General features: G+C 38.5%; 2 protein-coding genes across 2 annotated transcripts in view; one reads left to right on the top strand and one right to left on the bottom strand.

Annotated features, from left to right (window-relative positions):
• The window catches only part of DNAH5 (dynein axonemal heavy chain 5), a 263,927-nt gene that overhangs the window by 95,357 nt on the left and 147,976 nt on the right, over nt 1-20,594 (bottom strand). The window contains exons 43-50 of the mRNA XM_027606690.2: nt 18,584-18,825; nt 15,621-15,797; nt 15,004-15,205; nt 13,859-14,001; nt 12,977-13,111; nt 2,544-2,666; nt 2,142-2,355; nt 631-854 (exon numbers count right to left, since the gene is read on the bottom strand). Coding sequence (XP_027462491.2) covers nt 631-854; nt 2,142-2,355; nt 2,544-2,666; nt 12,977-13,111; nt 13,859-14,001; nt 15,004-15,205; nt 15,621-15,797; nt 18,584-18,825 — 1,460 coding nt within the window. The remainder of the gene's footprint in view (nt 1-630; nt 855-2,141; nt 2,356-2,543; nt 2,667-12,976; nt 13,112-13,858; nt 14,002-15,003; nt 15,206-15,620; nt 15,798-18,583; nt 18,826-20,594) is intronic.
• Nucleotides 10,239-11,387, top strand: LOC113929640 (small ubiquitin-related modifier 1). Its single transcript, XM_035727762.1, has one exon. It carries the CDS (start codon nt 10,292-10,294, stop codon nt 10,595-10,597), a length of 306 nt encoding a protein of 101 aa, XP_035583655.1. The 5' UTR covers nt 10,239-10,291; the 3' UTR covers nt 10,598-11,387.

Genomic DNA, 20,594 nt, shown 5'->3' with positions numbered 1-20,594 from the left:
AAAACATACTGGATTTTTCCATAAGGTTTCTAGTTTGAAGGGAATTCTTTTAATGCTAGGAACTTTTATATTCAAGTGTGTGTAAAAATGCTCATTTTTCAGCCAAATGAACTTTCTACTTTTCTGCCTCTTCTCAATTATACCAATAAACGAAATTCTTTTAGCACATCTAGTTACTTAGAAAGGAAAGATTAAGGATATTAACAACAAAATGGTCTCTTCAACTTTGAATGTTTATAAAGATAATTACTTTTTTAAAGTTAAAATGTCAAGTTTAAAATATGAAGACTACTACATAACAAAATCAAGAGTGATTCTTTCCATTATTTAGTATAAGGAAAATATCTTATAATGGGAAAATAAGATCCATTGTTTCCTTTATTCCATGCATTAGAAAATAATTGTGTATACTATTTCCTTAAACATAAATTTAATTGGAATTTTTAAAAAGAAATTTTCTGACATACTTCTCCCTTATTTATATTAGTTGAAAAGTAGCAAAAAAAAAAAAAATCCATGCTGAAACTTTCCAAAATATTTCATCATTCCACTAAAAACTACATTACGAGTAATATTTAGGCCATAGGATAAATAACAATGTCATCTGTTTCCCTCCTATGTATTACTTACATCCGGTTCCCTGATAACCTCTGAGGTGGTATTCAGCATGCCCTGCCAGATCCTGGAAAGATCTCGAAGGTTAAATATGTAATGGAATTTTGCAGGTGTAGGGAGCATTTTAATCTTGGTCATCTGCCACAGTTGGCGTGTCAGGGGTACCAATTTCATCACTGAATCTCTCACGTCTTCTGAGAAACCCCTCTGAGCACAGTAGTAGCCTCTCCCAATAACACCTGAAAGAGGAAAATAAAGTCATCACATTTTCAGTGATGGTTCAAGTCAGTGAAATTAAAATGAAAACCATTGTAATGTAGAGTTAGCACAAATATTATACACATTTTAATAGATGGCCACATACCAAAGAAATTTATATTAATGTTCTCTTGTTTTTTTAAATCTAAAAAATAGATATAGTTCAAGTCAGTTAGCATTTAAATACTGAAAGGTTGATTAAGAAATACTCCTGAAAGCTCTAGCTGAAAAATTCAATATTACCAAGTGAGTGATGTTAAATACATACAGTTGCCTTACAAAGACATAAGAAAAAGGGAGGTTTCGTGAACCCTTAAGATTTCTCCATTCTGTTGTTGCCTTCCATGCATTATAAAATATTTTAATTTACTTTATATGTAAAACTTTCTAGGCAAAAAGAATAATTAAAATTGATAACAGTCATTTTTTTCTGGATCATTGTACTTTTCCCAGGTTCAGATCATTCACATATCATTTGGCTTCCAAACTTCTGTCCACTGCCACAATCGAAGGCAGATACTGCCATACTCCACTAGCCCAGGGTGCTGAGGTGACATTTTAGTCTGCCAGAAATTAATTAGGGTAATCCTAACAAGTTTTCTCTCAGTAGCAGCTTCAGAAGTGGTAAATTGGTACCTAATACAATGCGTACATAACTTTACACTCTTTTTCCGCAAAGAGTAACTACAAAATCAACTATAAACTCTTTTCATTACTCAAACCATCATAGTTATCTACCGGACTAGTGTTTCTTCAATGATATTGTTTCTGAAATACTACCTATTTAATCAATCAATAACTTATTTCAATCTTATAAATTACTCTGAAGATCAGAGACTGGCTAATCTCTGCTATAGGCAAAATTATTTCTTTGGCCAAAATCATCATGGGGCTTGGTTAAAGTACCAGTTACATAAACTTTTGGCATGGTATTCTATCAATTCTGACCTCGTATAGGTATATCTATGAGGAAACAATCTCATCATCTCCTTGTTCATTTAATGTTTAACCTCCTTGCCTAAGAAGCTAGCAACAGTTACTTCAAGAAAAACAAAGGTAGAAAAGATCTGCCTAGGCACCCAATTCAGGATATAATAAATCCTTATGGAAACAAAATCCCGATATAAACACAGCTGGAGAGTGATGAGGGTAAAAGACTCAGGAGCCACCCAATGCCCCTTCTGTGTTGACCTCTGAGTGGGTATTTTCTCAATGGAATGCAAGCAGATGTTCTTCCCCCCCCCCATGCCCCACTGTCACCATTTTACCAAAGATCTTGTCCATGGAAGCATCAGAAGGCAACGTGCAGTTAAATATAGAGAACTGCCTCTTGAGTCTTTGCGGTATATCATTGCGTCCACCCCCAGGATGGATCATGGCTGCCAAAAACTGGATATCCACAATGCTGGTAAACTCCCCAGGCTTCTCTAGGTTATAAAATCCATTCTGTTCCATCAGCTGTCGTACTATCTCATTAGTAACCTATGAAAGACAACTTTCATAATTAAAATGTCACTCCTTTACATCCCAGAAACTAACTCGAGCGTTTCCAAATAATGGACTTTATTGGAACTGAGGAACTGCATATTGAAAAAAGTGGGAAAATATTTACTCCACAAAGAGTAAATCAATGTTGAATTGAAATGAAGCATGTGATAGGATCAATATACCTGATCTCCCCACTCATTGATTATTGGCATATTCACATCATCAATAAAAACAGTCATCTTCTTTCCTGCAGGAGGACCATATGTTGTACCTATACGCTTATCCACATAGCTCTCTATTGTCCTCTGTGAAACAAGAAAGCAAACAGAAAGATTTGTGAAAATATCCTCTAAGACACGGTAAATTATTTTTAAAATCTAGGAACATTGGAATTGATGGGAATTACTCACAAACAACCCCAAAACTCTTTTTAGTTCTGGAAACCAGAGCATGAAGTACCTAAATTATCTTGCCATAATGTTAACCTTTGAAAAGGTTACTCAGTTCATGCATTTTGAATGACCGGTTGATTTCCAAGCCGCATGGTACTCACATGCAAATGATCATATGGTGATCAATAGTCTGGGCCCCCCCCCCCATCTTCCTCTTTCCCCTTGAAAATCTGCTTCAATTTAGGAGTAAATGGAATTCTAATTACTGTACATTTTGAGTGGGATAGGACTCCTTGGTCCATTTCTACAGATTTTTATCTTATTGTTCCTACATTGATGATACTCTATCCCCCAGCCCCATTATTCAAAGAATAATTTAGCCCTTCCACAAGTTTTCCTGTACTGCCCAAGAAGTTTCTTAGGTCTGTACTCAGAGCCACACAGCCTGCCACAACTGGAAGACTGCTCGCTTTCCATTGAGAAGGCTGCCAATGGGCTTCTGTAGCCAAACACAATCCAGATCCAGTGCTTTAGGGCTGATGCAATCACAGTGAATCACCTCTCAGCCCCTGAGACAAAATTGCAAACTACGCCCACATGTGTCCTTCTCATCTCTCCATTCTGAGTTTAGGTGGTAAAGAAGACTGCACTGTGCTCTATTAAAAAACAGAAACAAAAACTTCCCTAGCAATATGAAAAAGAACTTTACAACTGATTAAACTAATGTAACATTATAGGTCAACTATTCCTCAATTTAAAGAACAACTGATGGAAGGAGCATTGGAAGAGGTAAGAGGAAGATGCGGGGGGGTGGGGGGGGCCCAGACTATTGATCACCATATGATCATTTGCATGTGAGTACCATGTGGCTTGGAAATCAACCGGTCATTCAAAATGCATGAACTGAGTAACCAGAGCGAGCACCACAAAGAAAACAGAAAAGTCTTCATGGTTTTCACACTCTAGAAACTCAGTCTTAAAGGCCTCACTCCATTCCTACCACTGTAGTAATCCACTGATTCATGATTTTAAGTCATGTTAAAGATGATGTATAAATGTAGGAGAAAGCGGCGGTTTATTGCAATAAAATGCATTCTTCTCCTATCCAAAAAAAAAGCTTAGTTATTTCATGATAAAGAGCAAATCAGTTAAGAATGACTTTAGTAATCCAAGATACAACCACAAAATAAGGCCACATATAAGCAAAAATCTATATATTTGTCCTTAGAAATCTTTGCAGTTGGTAATTTCAAGTTACAATTTTCCATCACCATTTTAATGAATAATGGCAAGAGACATGAAATTTTTTCACCATTTCCAAATATAAAGATACATAAATATATCACAACTCAATTACAAAATAAATCTCTCAGCACAACAGTTCAATGGCAAAAAGAATTTCCTATTCCCCTGATATAAAAGCAAGCTGTTTAAAGTAATGTAGTAGGCGAAATTCAGCTCTGCTTTTCAATGAATTTAAATGCATAAGGCAATTAATAATCTCCTGACACCTCCCTATGGCAAGCTAGAGCCTTCCATACATTCCCTTGTCTATTAATGAGAACTCACAGCCCATGAAGATTTTATGTCTTGGGGGCCATCTAAGAGCTAAAAGGCCATAGGTGGGATAATATGAAGTAATAGCCCCATACCCGCACTTGCTTCCCCTTCATTGTGACCCTATTCTTTTTTTTTTTTTTTGAAATAAGAGGGAAATTACTAGTAAGCTATATATGTCATAAAAGAGCTAAGCTGACAAAAACAAAAACAAGGGAGGGAGTAAAATGAAATAGCTTGTGACCCTGGAGATGAGACCTTTCTGTTTTTAGAATTGCTACCCATTAAGTCATTATATAATGCATAATTTGAAGTCTGGGGACACCTTCTAAAGGCCTGAAATATAATAACTACAGGTTCTAGTCCATCATTTATCTATTGGGAATTGTTTGGGAAAACCATATATGTGACTGGACTTCCCCACATGGATGATCCATAGCATCACAAAATCAACATATCCAAACATAAATGCTTCTTACCCCAAAGTCTGCACTCCCTGCTGGCTGCTCATTTCAAGGAATGGCACCAATGACCCAATTGCCCCATCCGAACACTTACCCATCTAACATCAATATATCCTTTCTCTCATAATTTCAATATTGTTATTGAATGTATCTCCTCCCTGAAGAGTGACATGCCTGAGGACTGTTATTTGTCCTGGGACTTAATAGGAATTAATGCCACGACCGCTTAAACTGCCCCCCCACTTCAATGCTGCCTCCTCCAGTAAGTCCTGGAAACTTCTTAAAAAATCACATACACTATCTATTTTGTGTGATTTGTAATTTTATCCAGAATTTTGTCTCCCCCGCAGAAAAAAATCAGTCTGAAGAACTACTGATAATCTTTGTAGTGTTCTGCCACCCACACTCTCTCTGATCTCCTTCATCTAGGGGAGACCACCATCCACTGTTTTAGGTGAGATAACCACAGTCCAGTTAACAAAAATAGGTGTATTTTTTTCTCTGAGTATTGTCTGTCTCTCCCACCAGAATGTAAAAAGGGAAGGTATCTTGTTTATCTTGCTCATCACTGCATCCTCAGTGCGTAGAAAGGCAACTGGCACACTGCACTTATTTATAAATAATTCATACAGGGACGCCTGGGTGGCTCAGTCGGGTAAGCATCCAACTACTGGTTTCGGTTCAGGTCATGATCTCAGGGTCATGACATCAAGCCCTGAGTCCATCTCCATGCTCAGTGTGGAGTCTGTTTGAGGATTCTCTTCCTCTGCACTCGCCCCTGCTCTTGCACTCTCTCTTTCTCTCTCCCTCTCTGAAATAAATAAATCTTTAAAAACGTATATTTGATACATAGTAAAGGAGGAAAAGAAACCTGGGGGTCATCTGTAACTCTCTTCTCTCTCTTCTGTCCCTCTCTTCCAACCACACGTATCCAGCCAACAACAGTTGTGCTTCCTGATCACAACCTGAACCCATCCTCATGCTGCTTCCATGCTGCCTTTTGTTACCTGGTCCAGCCCAACCTCCCTCTCCTCCTGGGTCTCTCTGAGGACACTCGTATCTCTTCCATCTTTTCCTCCCCTCTGCAGCCAGAATGAACCTTCTGAAGGACAGTGGAACCCCACACAACTCCACCGGTTCCCCAGGAATGACTTATAAAGAACTCCATAATGTCCCCACTTACACATCCAGTCTCACCCCTAAACACTCCTCAGTCTCTTTGTTCTGGTCCCTCGTAGTCTTCATTCATTCATATTCAGTTAGCAATAAAACACACACCATAAAGTGATGCTCAGCTCACAGACTAATGTGCATTATGAGAATCCTTATTTACATATTCCTAGAGTAGCCATTTCTGAGCCAAAAAATCTCTGAGGATTAGCGCCAGCCAAACACAATTTGTCAAATATTGATTCAGATGAATGATCATCCATAAATGTTGTTTCTCTCAACTCAGCTATTGATTAATAAAATTGAGATCTCTAGCAAGGACCTGAACTAAGGGCGGTTTATGCTGTTCTCTAAGAATAAACAAAAACTTTACTCTGAAATCAGAAAACGGTAGTCCACATGACATCATCTTAAACAATGTATGGAACCTAGAAAAGATTCTGATTTTCTTGTCTGCCTATCTCACACTCACATGGCATATCAAGGTTAACCCAAGCTGTGACAGTGGCATTTTAAGAAATAAAAACTAGGAGGTTAGAAATCCAGACAGACTCGGGAATGGAGGTAAGGAAAGCTGCCCTTGTCCATTCTAAGCTGGGAGCCCTAAAACTAGAGATAACAAGTTTTCTGAGTTAATTTCTTGGTAGAAATTCAGCCTCTATAATTCCTAAAAAAATATAATATTAATATAATATAAATATGGAATTTCTTCAAGTAATGTCAACTCTTTCATTACATTGATTTCTGTCATCCCCTAAAGGAACTACTCCCTTCCTCCTCTGGGCTCTACAATACTTAGATTACACCATAACTAGCATTTATCACATCTGTTATACTTGATTGTGTATACATCTGTTTCCCCAACCACACAGAGGGAGGAACACTGCATTGGAAGGGATATTGACAGGGCCATGTGCAGTTGAGGAGGTTGTGCACTGCCCAGTTTTTGGGTTTACCATTCACACCACTGTCTCTGTGAATAAGACATATCACAGATCTGCGTAACCTGCATGGTCACAAGTGGGAGTGTATATAAAGATATTTAAATCACAAATACATATATATGTATGTGTGTATCTATACAAGAGAGTATTATCCATAAATGATATATGTGAAAGCACTTGATGAGCTTAATGCATTATAAAAATGAAAGATATTTTATTATTACTATACCTATCTCTATAGATCAGCATTTAAATCATTTTCATACATATTACACCTAATTAAATTGGAATATTCTGAGATCAAATGTAAAAAGTAAACTAGAAAGGTATTTTAAGAAAATATAGGATATTTGTATAACTTCTCTTTGGTTTTCTAAATGTTGATTTTTTTATAGTATCCTGTTTTTATTTCATGTTTACAATACCTTAGAACTCAGAATAATAAAAGTTTCCTTCTGCTCTTTAAAATAATTAATTAATTAAAAAATAAAATATGCTTAATTTTAGGCTTCTATGTATCAGCTATTTAGCTAAAAGATAAAAATGGAAGCTTATGTTCTTTATTAAGACACTTACTGCCTAAGTAAGATCTTCCCCTTGTATTATAAGTTACTAAAACCAAATAAAAACAGTCTTACATTAGTAAAGTTTAAAATGCTCAACAGCATGTTTAAAAGTAAAACAACATGAAAATACAATAACACATAAGTAGAAGCTAAAAATAAAACAATTGCACTAAGTGATAAATCAGTCATTTGAATATTAATGTGGATAAAGAAAAGTCATTGGAAGGAGGCATATGGGTGAACAGCAAAACATATGGGGACTTGGTTTTTCACCAGGTTCTGGTACCAACTAACTGTGTGAACACAAATAAGGACTTGATCTCCCTCCACCTGACTGCATTAATAGTAACAGTAAAACCTGACATTTTTAGAGAGCTTTACCATGGAAAAATACGTTCATGTATAATCGCCTATGATTCTTCTCTGGAAACTAGTCTTCAAACTATGCTCTGAGGAGTCAGAAGAATTCTATGCAATCATAGGGGCCCCTGAAGGAAGCAAGGATAAAGCTGGGAAGGATTTCAGGAGCCCAGCCCAATTCCACCAAAGCAAATCTATGGTTACCTGTTTTATAGCTTAGTCTGCATAAGATTTCATTTGGAAAAGTGGCTCTGAGTCTAAGAAAAAAATGTGGAATTTCTTTCAAAGCTCTATGATTCTCATTTTTTTAAAAAGACAAAACCTATTGCTATGCAACCATTTGTAAGATGGTTATATTCAAAACACTTTAAGATTATTTTTAGAAAAGATAAATCTTTTCAGAAATTCTGTAAAGAAACTTTCTTCTTATCTTTCTGTATTGTTTACATTTTTTAAGATATGTATAGATTACTTTCAAAAATGGGGAAGGGGGGGAAACAAGATGAAACCAGAGAGGGAGACAAACCATAAGAGACTCTTAATCTCAGGAAACAAACTGAGGGTTGCTGGAGTGGTGGGGGGTGGGAGGGATGGGGTGGCTGGGTGATGGACATTGGGGAGGGTATGTGCTATGGTGAGCGCTGTGTATTGTGTAAGACTGATGAATCACAGATCTGACCTCTGAAACAAATAACACATTATGTGTTAATAAAAATTTTTTAAAATAGGGGGGAAAACCCTTAAAATAATACTTGTTTTGGAAAAAAATTGAGATCTCTCTCTAAAAGACCAACTGAATTCCCTTAGCCAAAACAATAAGATGACCATACAATTTTTGCCCAAACAACACACTTTTGATAGTGACAGAGATGCCATTAATTATTAGTTCAAGACAATGGAAGCTAGACTATCCCCAGACAAAGAGGGACATAGGGTCAGTCATCCTGCTGATGAAAAATCTGAATGTGACCCCATGGGAAAAACAAAAGAACCCCAAGTGAAAACATCTGTCAAAAAACAGACGTGTGGCCTTGACTGGACTACATGCCATCCTGGTACCACAGACGGGATGCACAGTATCTGTCTTCTCATCTACAATTTCAGTTTCGTGTGGATCCAGTTAAGTGGGAGATCGTGAGACAAATGCTCATCTCCAACAGAACTCACTTCAGCATAAACGGCTGAAAATTACAGTGCGAAAGTTAATTCCAGCAGTTTGGCTAATTCAAAGCTTTCTAAAATTAATGAGTCTAGCTTAATAGAAAGCTTGGATACTCAGCAGTCCAAATAGGCACTAAACAGAGTACATGATCCTATGATGCTTCTGAGCGGAAAAAGAAACAGTAAAGTGTCAATGTCACCTTCACACCAGCATAGGAAGGAACTGGGCTAAGGTACTTGTGAATCAGATAATGGGATCCTAAAGAATACAGATTTTTGTGTTTTGAAAGCCTGCTTTACTGTTGTCCTAATTATTATATTTCAATGTGGTATGACTTCTAGAAATTTATTATATAGTTTATGAATTTTTATGTCAACAAACAAGTTGCTTTCTAGCTAAAATATGCCTTTTTCCAGGAAATTAATAAATGTCTCTTGTTAAAGAAACATAGCCTACAGATCCTTACCACCTTAAAGGAGTACTTTAGGTTACCAAGAGTTACTAATATGAACACCAAGAGTTACTAATAAAAATACAGTGACAAGGTCTTCTTACATACTAAATAATTTGGCTGGCCTTTGTCCCTGGTTCCTAGGAGGGAGCCTTTAAACACCTGGAATTTCCTGAGTAATAGGGTTTTCTTTGTTAGTCTCTCAGACTACTCTTGCCAGAAAGACCAACCATGTGATTTGAGGGTTGGGGATTTGAACCACATGGTATCAGCTGGCCTTTTAGGAAGGGAGGGGGCTTGGGACTGAGTTCAAGCACATGGCCAATGATTCAATCAATCATACCTATGTAATAAAACCCAATTGAAGCTCTGGAGATTATAGTTCAGGTGAGCCCCCTGGTTGGGGATATACCCTGGAGGATAATGCATTCTGAGGACACAGAAGGTTTACAGTCGGGACTCTCCCAACCATTGACTTTACTGCATCTCTTCTTTTGGCTGATCCTGAGTCATATCTTTTATAATAAAACCATGATCATTAGCATAGTACTTTCCTAAATTCTGAGAGTCGCTCTGGTGAATTATGGAAACTGAGAGAGAGTCATAGGAGCTGCTAAATTTCTAGCCAGTTCTTCAGAAGTGCTGGTGGCCTGGAAACCCAGGCATGGGGCTGATATCTGAAGTGAGGGAAGGCTTGTGGGGGCGCTGAGCCCTTCACCTGTGAAGTCTTTAGTAAGTCCAGGTCTTTACTGCCAGAATTGCGTTACAACCCTAAAGATGTAATCCAGTCTCAAGAAATGCGAATAGGTTCTGCCTACCCGAGGCCGCTGCTGTGCGGAGACCCTGGGTGAAGCCACCGTCACCATGTCTGACCAGGAGGCAAAACCTTCAACTGAGGACTTGGGGGATAAGAAGGAAGGAGAATACATTAAACTCAAAGTCATTGGACAGGATAGCAGTGAGATTCACTTCAAAGTGAAAATGACAACACATCTCAAGAAACTCAAAGAATCATACTGTCAAAGACAGGGAGTTCCAATGAATTCACTCAGGTTTCTCTTTGAAGGTCAGAGAATTGCTGATAATCACACTCCAAAAGAACTGGGAATGGAGGAAGAAGATGTGATTGAAGTTTATCAGGAACAAACAGGGGGTCATTCAACGATTTAGATATTCTTTTTATTTTTTTCTCTACCCTCAATCCTTTTTTATTTTTAAAAATAGTTCTTTTGTAATGTGGTGTTCAAAACGGAATTGAAAACTGGCACCCCATCTCTTTAAAACATCTGGTAATTTGAATTCTAGTGCCCATTATTCATTATCACTTGTTTTCATTGTGCTGATTTTTGGTGATCAAACCTCAGCCCCCTTCATATTGCCCTCTCCTTTTTAAAAATTACGTGTGTGCACAGAGAGGCCACATTTTCCAGGACTGTGCATTTTCAGGCTTGTGATAAATAAGATCGACCAATGCGAGTGTTCATGATGACTTTCCAATTGGCCCTGAAGTTCTAGCATGTGATTGCTTCACTCCTGGACTATGACTTTCAGTGGGAGATGGAAGTTTTTCAGAGAACTGAACTGTGGAAAAATGACCTTTCCTTAACCTGAAGCTACTTTTAAAATTTGAGGGTCTGGACCAAAAGAAGAGAAATATCAGGCTGGAGTCGAGATGACAGGGATGGTGAGAGTAATGACTAACTCCAAAGATGGCTTCACTGAAGAGAAAGCATTTTAAGATTAAAAGAAGTCTTGTCAGAAGATCCCAGAAAAGTTCTAATTTTGATTAGCAGTTAATAAAGTTATTCATGCAGAAGTGTATTCAACAGAACACTGCTCTTTTTGATTTTATTTGTACTTTTTGGCCTGGGATATGGGTTTTAAATGGACATTGTCTGTACCAGCTTCATTAAAATAAACAAAATATTTGTAAAAACCGTAAAAAAAAAAAAAAAAAAAAGAAATGCGAATAGCTAGATAATTACCCAACATAATGGGGAAAAAAATTACACTTTGATTTGAGGTTTTAAAACCTGCATCCACCAATAAAGTTAAAATTATAACCTTTAAGAGGATGTTCTCCTAAAGTAAAACTAACAAAAGTTCTTTAAATGTGAGACAGTATCAAAGGAATGTGGCTAATGTTGATAAGAAAGGAATGTGTAAAATGTTAGCATCCTGACGGCTTAGGATAATTTAAGGTGCTATCCCCCAAACACAAAAATACCACAGCTGAGTCTCTGCAATCTGAGGTTGACCTTCCGTTCACACCTTCCTTCGCACCACCACACGGTCAGTGGCGTTCGTATGACAGAAGGCTAGCCAGTATTGAAAACTCCATCTCTAACAGAGGAGCACAATGTAGCTGACAGTCTTATTTAGAAACTCAATCAATGGTCTTAGCTTATCCGCACTCTGCGGTCACCAATTACATTAAGCGATACGAAGTCACGGTGTAGCCCTGCTGTCAACTATCCTCATTGCTCTTTGATATTTTCATTCCAACAGCTAAAGAACAACAAAGTTCATCAAGAGCAAAGTTCTTTGGGTTGAGATTCTCCTAAAAATTTCCCTTTCATTTTCAATATATGAAATGTGTCCTTTTTATTAATGTGTTAATGTTCTAGCGGATATGAGAGGTGACTTGAAAGCAACTGAAGCCGGAGGGGGCACACGGGATTCCCTCCCCAGTGTCAACAGGGTCTTAGACAACTTGGGAACAAGAGCAAACAACCAGTCCACCGCTGCAAACCCAGGTCATTGTTGGCAGTTCCATTGACAAAAGCAGAGCAAACTTGTGGGATTTTTGTTGTTGTTGTTGTTGTTACTCCCCAACGATATGATAGAGTAAAATCTTCAATGTGCTAACTCTAAGATTTATTCCTGCAATTGCTGATGGGAGTCACTGTGGCATGTTCAGTCAGGGAACAACAAGATAAATTGGCAATATCAGAACCGGAGACTGGAAGAGGAATGAAAGCAAGACTGGAAGAGAATTAGACTGGACCGGCTGGGGGTCTTTCTAGGCTAATACCCTGGTGTGGATCCTGAAAATGTGAATTATGCAGAGGTGGACAGGGAGAACGAAGAGAGAGAAGGAGATGTGAAAACAATTTCTTTAGCGACACGAACAGCCCTCGATTCAAGAGAGACCCATCGAAGATGACCCATGTGTCTAGTCTAAAACCTAGAAAAATACTAACCCCCACAGAAAAGCAGACGGTAGGAAAAGCAGGCAGGTTTGGATGCAGGAATAAATGATACCCCTTTCAGTTTGGGATTTTACGTGTTCACAGGCTTTGCTAGACATTTTTAACACTACTGAGGCTTTTAACACCCAATATAAGCTTTTTATTGCTCCACCATTTAAGATTATACAATATGATCCAACTAGGGAGAGATTCTACTGCAGGTGAATAATGGAAGGCACACTCGTGGCTGGGAAAGTGTAGACGAAGCTCATGGGCACAGGCAGCACAGTGAAGAGAGGTGAGCCACCAAAGTTGATCACAAACTTGGTCTTAACGAACGATACCAAAGAGCCAGTACCTGAAACATCAGTGAGGTGGTTGCAGAAGAAAAATTCAAACTCTTGATCATGTGACTTTCAGAATCGTATTTCGACATAAATCCTTTGATAATGACTGTTTTAGCTGTTCCTTGCTCACCAATCAGCAGCACAGCCTAAGAGAGACATTGAGAAAGAAATCCAAGGAATGCAATACCATGAGCATGAGCTAAATAGTGTGCCCCCCACCCCCAAGTCGAAAATTCACATGTTGAGGCCCTAACACCCAGTACTTGAGAATGTGACTGTATCTGGAGATAGGATCTTTAGAGAGATGATGATCAGGTGAAAATGAGGCCATTCAGGTGGGCCCTAGTTCAATCTTACTGGTATTCATGTAAGAGGACGAAATCTGGACACACGTACACAAAGGAACAGCAGGGATGGAGTCACAGGGGTAAAGAGTATGGGGGGCACAGTGAGAAGGCAGCCACCTGCAAGCCAAGGACAGAGGTCACAGAAGCAATCAAACCTGCCTACACCTTCATCGTGGACACCAAGCCTCCAGAACTGGGGGGAAAGAAAGGTCTGCTGTTTAAACCACTCAGCCTGTGGTGATTTGTTACGGCGGCCCCAGCAAACTCACACAGCCATCGGAAAGGAGGATTTCTCTTTGGACAAACAAGTCCAAATTCACTTTCTCTCAGCTACTGTGTGAGAAATAATTACTTGATCATGCACTGCAACTATTCAACTCTTAACACTGTTACCCGAGAATAATAAAAGAAGTATATTAATTTGGGTAATACTTTCATTTACTCGAAACAGCAACCCAAAACATACTAAGATAAATTCAAGATGCCTTGTGTTTTCAAGTGACATTTTAAAATATGCTATTGTCAATGAAAGTCCAAGAGCCACACCTTGCCCTGTTTGGCGATGGTTTTAATTAGAAAGTCAGTCCTCACGTTGTCAACATTTGGCACCAGGATGGAGCCATATTCTGGGGTGACGTCAGATGGATACACATATTCCTCAGTGCACGTGGTCCAGTGCCTCCATTCACCTGAGACGAACAGAGAACATGCACATCCTCACATGCCCATGAATAACTGAAGTCCTAACTGGAACAGGCACATGTCCTGGACGTCTCATGAAGCCATCTCTCAAAAACTCCCCATAAAATGAAGATCATTAGAACCATAGATCTAAGTACTATTGAAGTATGTGTTAGCCGAGTCAAAATTTCCCAAGGAACAATTCCAAAGTGTTATTATTAGGAAATATGAAGAAGAATCCTGGAATTTTCTTTTTAAACATGTCAGTTTTCAATTACATCTGTATAAAAGTTAAGAATACAGTGATAGTAGTATGTACCTAAGACCACTTAAAATATCTAATCTCACAAGCTTTTCATTACACACTTCCTTAATTATAAATAAAAAACAAAAGATATAAATATTGTGTATATATATATGCTTTGTATGTCTGTACTTTATATATATATGTAGGCACATATAATAAACTTGAGGCATATATAGATAAACGCATATTTGGTAAATATACACTTCGCACTTCGTAATTTTTATGTAAATTCCTGATTACATAAATGACTGAAACATCTGATTTGGAGATTTTTCTCTAATGTTTATTTTTAGATTGACTGATTTATTTTAGAAAGAGAGAGAGTGCACACGTGGGGGGGGTAGGGCAGAGGGAGATGGAGAGAGAGAATCCTCAAGCAGACTTCCCACTGAGCTGACATCAAGAGTCAGATGCTTAACCGACTGAGCCACCCAGGTGCCCCCCTCTCGTTTGTTTTTAATTCATTAAAAGTTCAGTAAATAATATACTTAACAAGGGGAAGATGTGCATTTGGAACACAAATGAAATAAAATTTCGAAAAAGAAACAATTAGGTTTCTCCACACATGAAAATTTCCATTTTAATTTTACAGCCAAGTGTTTTAATTACCATTTAGAAAAATAAAACTTATGTAAACATTAGCCAGTGGAAAAAAACTGTTCCCATGTGTTGTGTATGAGTCCATGGAAGCAAGGATCCTCACCAGTGGACGAGACGTAATAGTCAAACATAGTGTCCTCCGTCCCCTCTAGAGGCAGCAAATCCAAGGTCAGGGCTTCCTGAGAACGCAGCCAATGCTCCAGCCGGCGTCGGCCCTCCAGTTCGAGCAGGGCACCGATGCTCCACATCAGGGAGAAGACGTACAGTCTCCCCAGGTGCTGTGGTGTGACCTCCACACCTTGCTCCTGAGCACAAAAGAAACTGGTTGTTTTAATGCTTGCTTCTCGAACTGACATTTTACTTGGAGGTTTCAATGAAAATAACAAAGATGTAAAAGGGACAACAGTTTTCCCCAAGACAATAACAAGGGAAAGATGAATGAAACCGGGAACAAATACAGAATTGATCTCGAGGAATACCAAGCTGGTCTCCAAAATAAATCTGGATGCTTAGTAGATGACAGTGAATTTGCCACTAAATTATAAACCGAAGGCTTCTTTGGTGAAAACAGAAATGAGAAAAATGCAAAAGATGCATGTGCACATTTAAAACATCTCCCCCCAACCACAGGTCTAACAGAACCAATTTCAAATATTGTACTCTCTGCACAACATGGCTCTGTTAATAAGAGAGAAATTTCTAGAAATTTGAGCAATTTACCTTTGGAGGGATCAGCCCTTGAAGCATGTTAATGCTCTGCATGATTACAAAAGCCTCAAGCATCTCCATCTTGTATTCTAAGTTCTGGATACTGAAGCGATACAGGTCGGGAAAAGACGTGCCGTAGAGCTGACGAAGAATTTCAGCTTCTTGAGGCGAGCGTTTCTTAAGGAAACCCTGTTCATTTACAGATTAATGCATTAATAAGTTTACTAGCACACCAGGAGAATGGCCATTTTGGAACAAAAATTTTTTAAATATTAATTAATGATAATAGTGCATATAGGATGTGCCAGGCCATACTAACTGGGCTTTCATGCACTAACTCTTTTAATGCTCAAAATAACACTATGAGGTAGGAGTTATTATTATCTTCCTTTTACAGATGGGAAAACCAAGGCCCAAACAGTGGAAGTAATGTGCCCAGGATCCCACAGCTGGTGAGTGCCAAGGACGGAATTCAAACGCACATGTTCTATTACCACCCTGTACATGTGCTCAGGTCTTGAAGCCAAGATGGAGAAAAAGTCTTAAGCTCTTAATTAAAATATACTAGAAGAAAATGAGGAGGCATATATAGAGAAATAATTTAGGAAAAGAAAAAGGAATAAAAGATGAATAAAGGGAATCCATACCCACATTGTTTTAAATGGGAAAAAAGATTTATCAAGTTAGTTGTTTCCTTTTATTTTTTCTAATTTAATTAATAACCAATGTAGAAAAATATCAAAGGATACTCCAGAAAATGGAGAATTTAGTCACTTGGGGAACCCACTATTAGAAAAGCGCATGTGATCTCTAACAAAATACCACTAACACACACTATTTCTCTAAAGCTGACGCAAGTTCCCTCGGCCTCAAGAGATCAGCTCATTCTTAGAGACTGAACAGAAGCAATAAAATATTGATTCCAAATTATTCATCAATTCATGAATTTACCAGGGTGCCACAGCAACAAAAACAGAACATAGCCCTTTTGAGTTGATGGAATCAAAAAGAATGTCATACACAGGGCCAAGTAATCAGCTTGGCTCCCAGGAGCTGACAGATACCAGTGAACACAAGTTCTCCACCCGTCTGCCTCTAGCAACTCCCTAGAGCTGCCTTGGACTGCTCTCAACACTTCCAGTCTGATTCTTTGTGAGTCTTGCTAACCATTCATGAGAAGAAACTGCATTATTCAAAAGCATATAAAAAATTAGGTAAGGGGCGCCTGGGTGGCTCAGTCGGTTGAGCGTCCGACTGTTGATCACAGCTCAGGTCCTGATCTCACGGACATGAGTTCAAGCCCCATATTGGGCTCCATGCTGGGTCTGGAGCCTACTTTAACAAAATAAAATTAGGTAAGTGTAGCATTAATGTAAGAACCTTATTCATCCTCAACATAGAACATAATAGAAGCTTATTTCATAAATAGCAAAGTCTAAATATTCATTAGCTAGTCGTGTAGAAGTATTTTTTAAAAGCCTTTGTGAATGTGAAGCATTTGGGGAAAATCACAGAAATGCTTTTTTTACTTGGAGTTTGCCGCTGTATCTGTAGTTACCAAATCTGGACCTGTTGTGGTACTTTTAAAAACAAAAGCAAAAATAAAAACTGACTCCTGAACCTTACCCCCAACCCCCAGCCCAGAGGTTCTAATTTGGAAGGATTGGGGTATGACCCCATCATCTGTGTTTTAAAGAACTGTCACTGATGATTATTCTTGCAAGGCCAGCGTTCAGAACCCTTGCCCTCTATTCTCCTTAATGGATGGATAATTTGATTGTGAAATCTGAAATCTTTAGAAGCATATTTAGTGACATATCCAATTATACGTAAGCATCATTTTGCTATATAATCCCCTCTTTATTCATATCTTCACATTTAACCAAACCTAAACCCTTTTTCAACCCAGGTTTCTGTAAATTCTGAGAAGATATTATTAAAAGTTAGGATATATTCATAGAGAAAGAGAAGCACAAAAGTTAATGACAATACAAAGTAAACATCTACTTAATTTAAATTATGACTTTAGGGGGCACCTGGGTGGCTCATTTGGTTAAGCGTCTGCCTTCAGCTCAGGTCATGATCTTAGGGTCCTGGGTTCAAGCCCTGCATCGGGCTCCCTGCTCAGTGGGAAGCCTGCTTCTCCCTCTGCCCGCTGTTCCCCCTGCTTGTGTTCCCTCTTGTGCTTACTATCACTCTCTCTCTCTCTCTTTCAAATAATCTTTTTTAAAAATTATGATTTTATAAGTTTTCAATCGAAATCATCTCCAAAAAATTATGTAAATAAAGTAATAAATTTGACCAACAATGTCAAAAAAGGTTTCACATCTGGCTTATCTAATAAGCATTTTGCCTTATAGCATTTATTTAGTAAAATATCTACGTATACAAGGCATTTAATTATAATCTGATTATAATCAATATATTCTAGAATGTATTGGTGATAAGAAAATAATATACCTTTTCATGAACTGGAAATATTATCTGAAACATTATTTCCAAAAACGAACGTAAAACTAATGACTACTGAATCATAAAAATTCCTTATATGCAATTTTTCCCTTAGATGGAATTTTAATAAACTGTTTTCTTAAAGCTGATATTCTAAGATGATTGCTCCCAAACTTTACATGACTGAGTACCTCTTTAAAATGTCATGAATTTCCAAAGTGGTCAAATTAAATTTTACTTATTCACAGTTTGGTGGGATTACCGATTCAGTGAGGCCTGGCAACTACTCCACAACCCACAGTGGAAATCACAGGTCTAAAGAGATGAAAGGAGACCTACAGACACCAGAACACTGAAGGAACCTGTAAGGGACAATCAGGGTTCCAACATCCCAGAGCAGGCAAGGAGTGGTCTTAAACAGTAGCGATCAAGTGCAATGACACCAAAGGTCTGCAGAAAAATCAACATGCGCTCTACAATCTGTTTTCCTCCTTCAGTGCACAAAAGAAAGACTCCACTCATACCTCGAGAATAGGACTCCAATCAAGGATAGAAGAACTCATGAAAACCATTCCATTTCTTGAGACAGTAGCAGGTGAAGCGTTGTCAATGTTATGGGGTTCAAAAATGATCTTGCAGTTTGGAGCCATGGGAATCCGATCACCATTGGCAAGGGTTAGAGTTTTGTTATCATCCAAAACAGAATTCAGATTTTCAATCCAAATGGCGTCTACTGGACCATCAAGAACTATCCAGATATGCTCACCTAAAATATTCCACCAAAGGTGGGGGGAAAAGCATACGTACACATATATACATAGACACATAACTACTATACTTGCAGAAGTACTATAACTTGATGTGATTTTCATTAAACTTTGATAGAAATGATGATTTTATCACATAGGACTTTTCCAGTTCTTTATATACCAGTTGTTTAAAGCACATAATCAAAGTAAAAAGTCATTTTTCATTGAACAAATATTCATTGAGCACCTTCTATGTTCTAGAGTCTGGGGTTTTTGTGGTAAATAAGACAATTCCTGCTTTCACAGAACATACATTCTAAAGGGTAGAGATGATACTCAATCAAACCATAAGCAAAGAAATATCCAAGATAAGAAAAGTTAAGAAGGATAAGATGATGGGGCATTGCTTTGGACAAGGTAGTCAATAATATATTTCAGGAGAACGGAGAGATGTAAAGATCTAAAGGTAAAGTCTTCCAGGCAGTAGGAATAGCAAGTGCAAAGGTCTCAAAGTGAGTATAAGCATAGGGTGTCCCAGGAAGAGCAAGAAGTTGAACCTAGTAAATAAGAAGAGAAGGAGGAGAAGAATGTGAGTACAGTCAGAAGGACAGCCAGAAAGAACCACAGAATCAACTCTGGCTTGCACATCTCGCATTTGAGATGTCCCACAGACATCCCACAGTGTTGTTGAGCTGGAGGTTCAAGGGAGAGGTCAGGGTTGAAGATTAACATGTAGAAGCCACCAGCTTAGAGACGGCATTTAAAAACCACGGACTGGGTACGTTTCTTCTAGATAGTAAAAGTAGACAGAAACAGGAGGTCTGAGGACAGAGTCACTTTGATGGTCAGACTTCTAGTAGTGTCTCCTTTGCTGGCTCCTCCCTCTGGCAGACCCCCCTTGAGGCAGAGGTAGAAGGAGAGCCAAGAGGTAAAGTTTCCCTGAAGCCAAGCGAGGGAAGAGTTCCAAGAAGGGGAGTGATCGACCATGCCAAGGTACAATGAGAGCCGGACTAGCCTGAGAACTGACAATTTATATCTGACGAGCTGGAGGTCATGAGTGTCCTTAAAAGAGTAGTTTTGGAGGACCACTGGGGACAAAAGCTGCTGGGGGTCACTTACGGAGATATTCGGAAGTAAAGAAAGAGACAAGCATCCGCAGAATGGTCAACCACAACGCCATCGTAAATTTAGGTATTTGGTTTAATAGTTCCTCTTACTCTCCTCATCTCTAGTTTCTCTTTACTGACACCATGACCAAGTTTGTTAACTCTAGTTTTTATTTACTGTGTAACACCTGTACTATATTCTATGTCCAGTCAACTGCTTTGAAAATCTTCATTATGCTCATTTGACTTGAATTTAAGTAAAATGATGATCTAAACGCCAGAGTCCCTTAGAAAAGGCATGTTGCCTTCTTTAAGGAGGAAAAAAACCACCTCTCTGAGCTCCCATTCTTGGGAGCACTGGGTACTGGATCTGTTTACACAGGATTATTGAAACAAGGTCAGAAACAAAATTTGATTTATATCCAACAAAACAATAATTCCAAATAGGAACACACTTTTGAAATCTCACGTTTTCATGTCTCTTTTGACAACTGATTTTTAGGTTGATGAGCTCCCTTCCCTAACTGAGAACTGGGTTGGCACCACCTTAAACACTTATTGGGAGAAACTGTTCCAAAGCAGAGACTCCTAAAGAAATAGCCCAAATATCTTGCCCTTCTCCTGGATCCTTGTTTCTTTCTGCAAGTGCATTCACTGGGCCTTTCTCCTCCTTATTCGGG

Source organism: Zalophus californianus, chromosome 5 (assembly GCF_009762305.2).
Source record: "Zalophus californianus isolate mZalCal1 chromosome 5, mZalCal1.pri.v2, whole genome shotgun sequence".
Lineage (NCBI taxonomy): Eukaryota > Metazoa > Chordata > Mammalia > Carnivora > Otariidae > Zalophus > Zalophus californianus.
The sequence above is the reverse complement of the archived record's forward strand: the minus strand, read 5'-3'. Positions and strand labels throughout refer to the sequence as shown.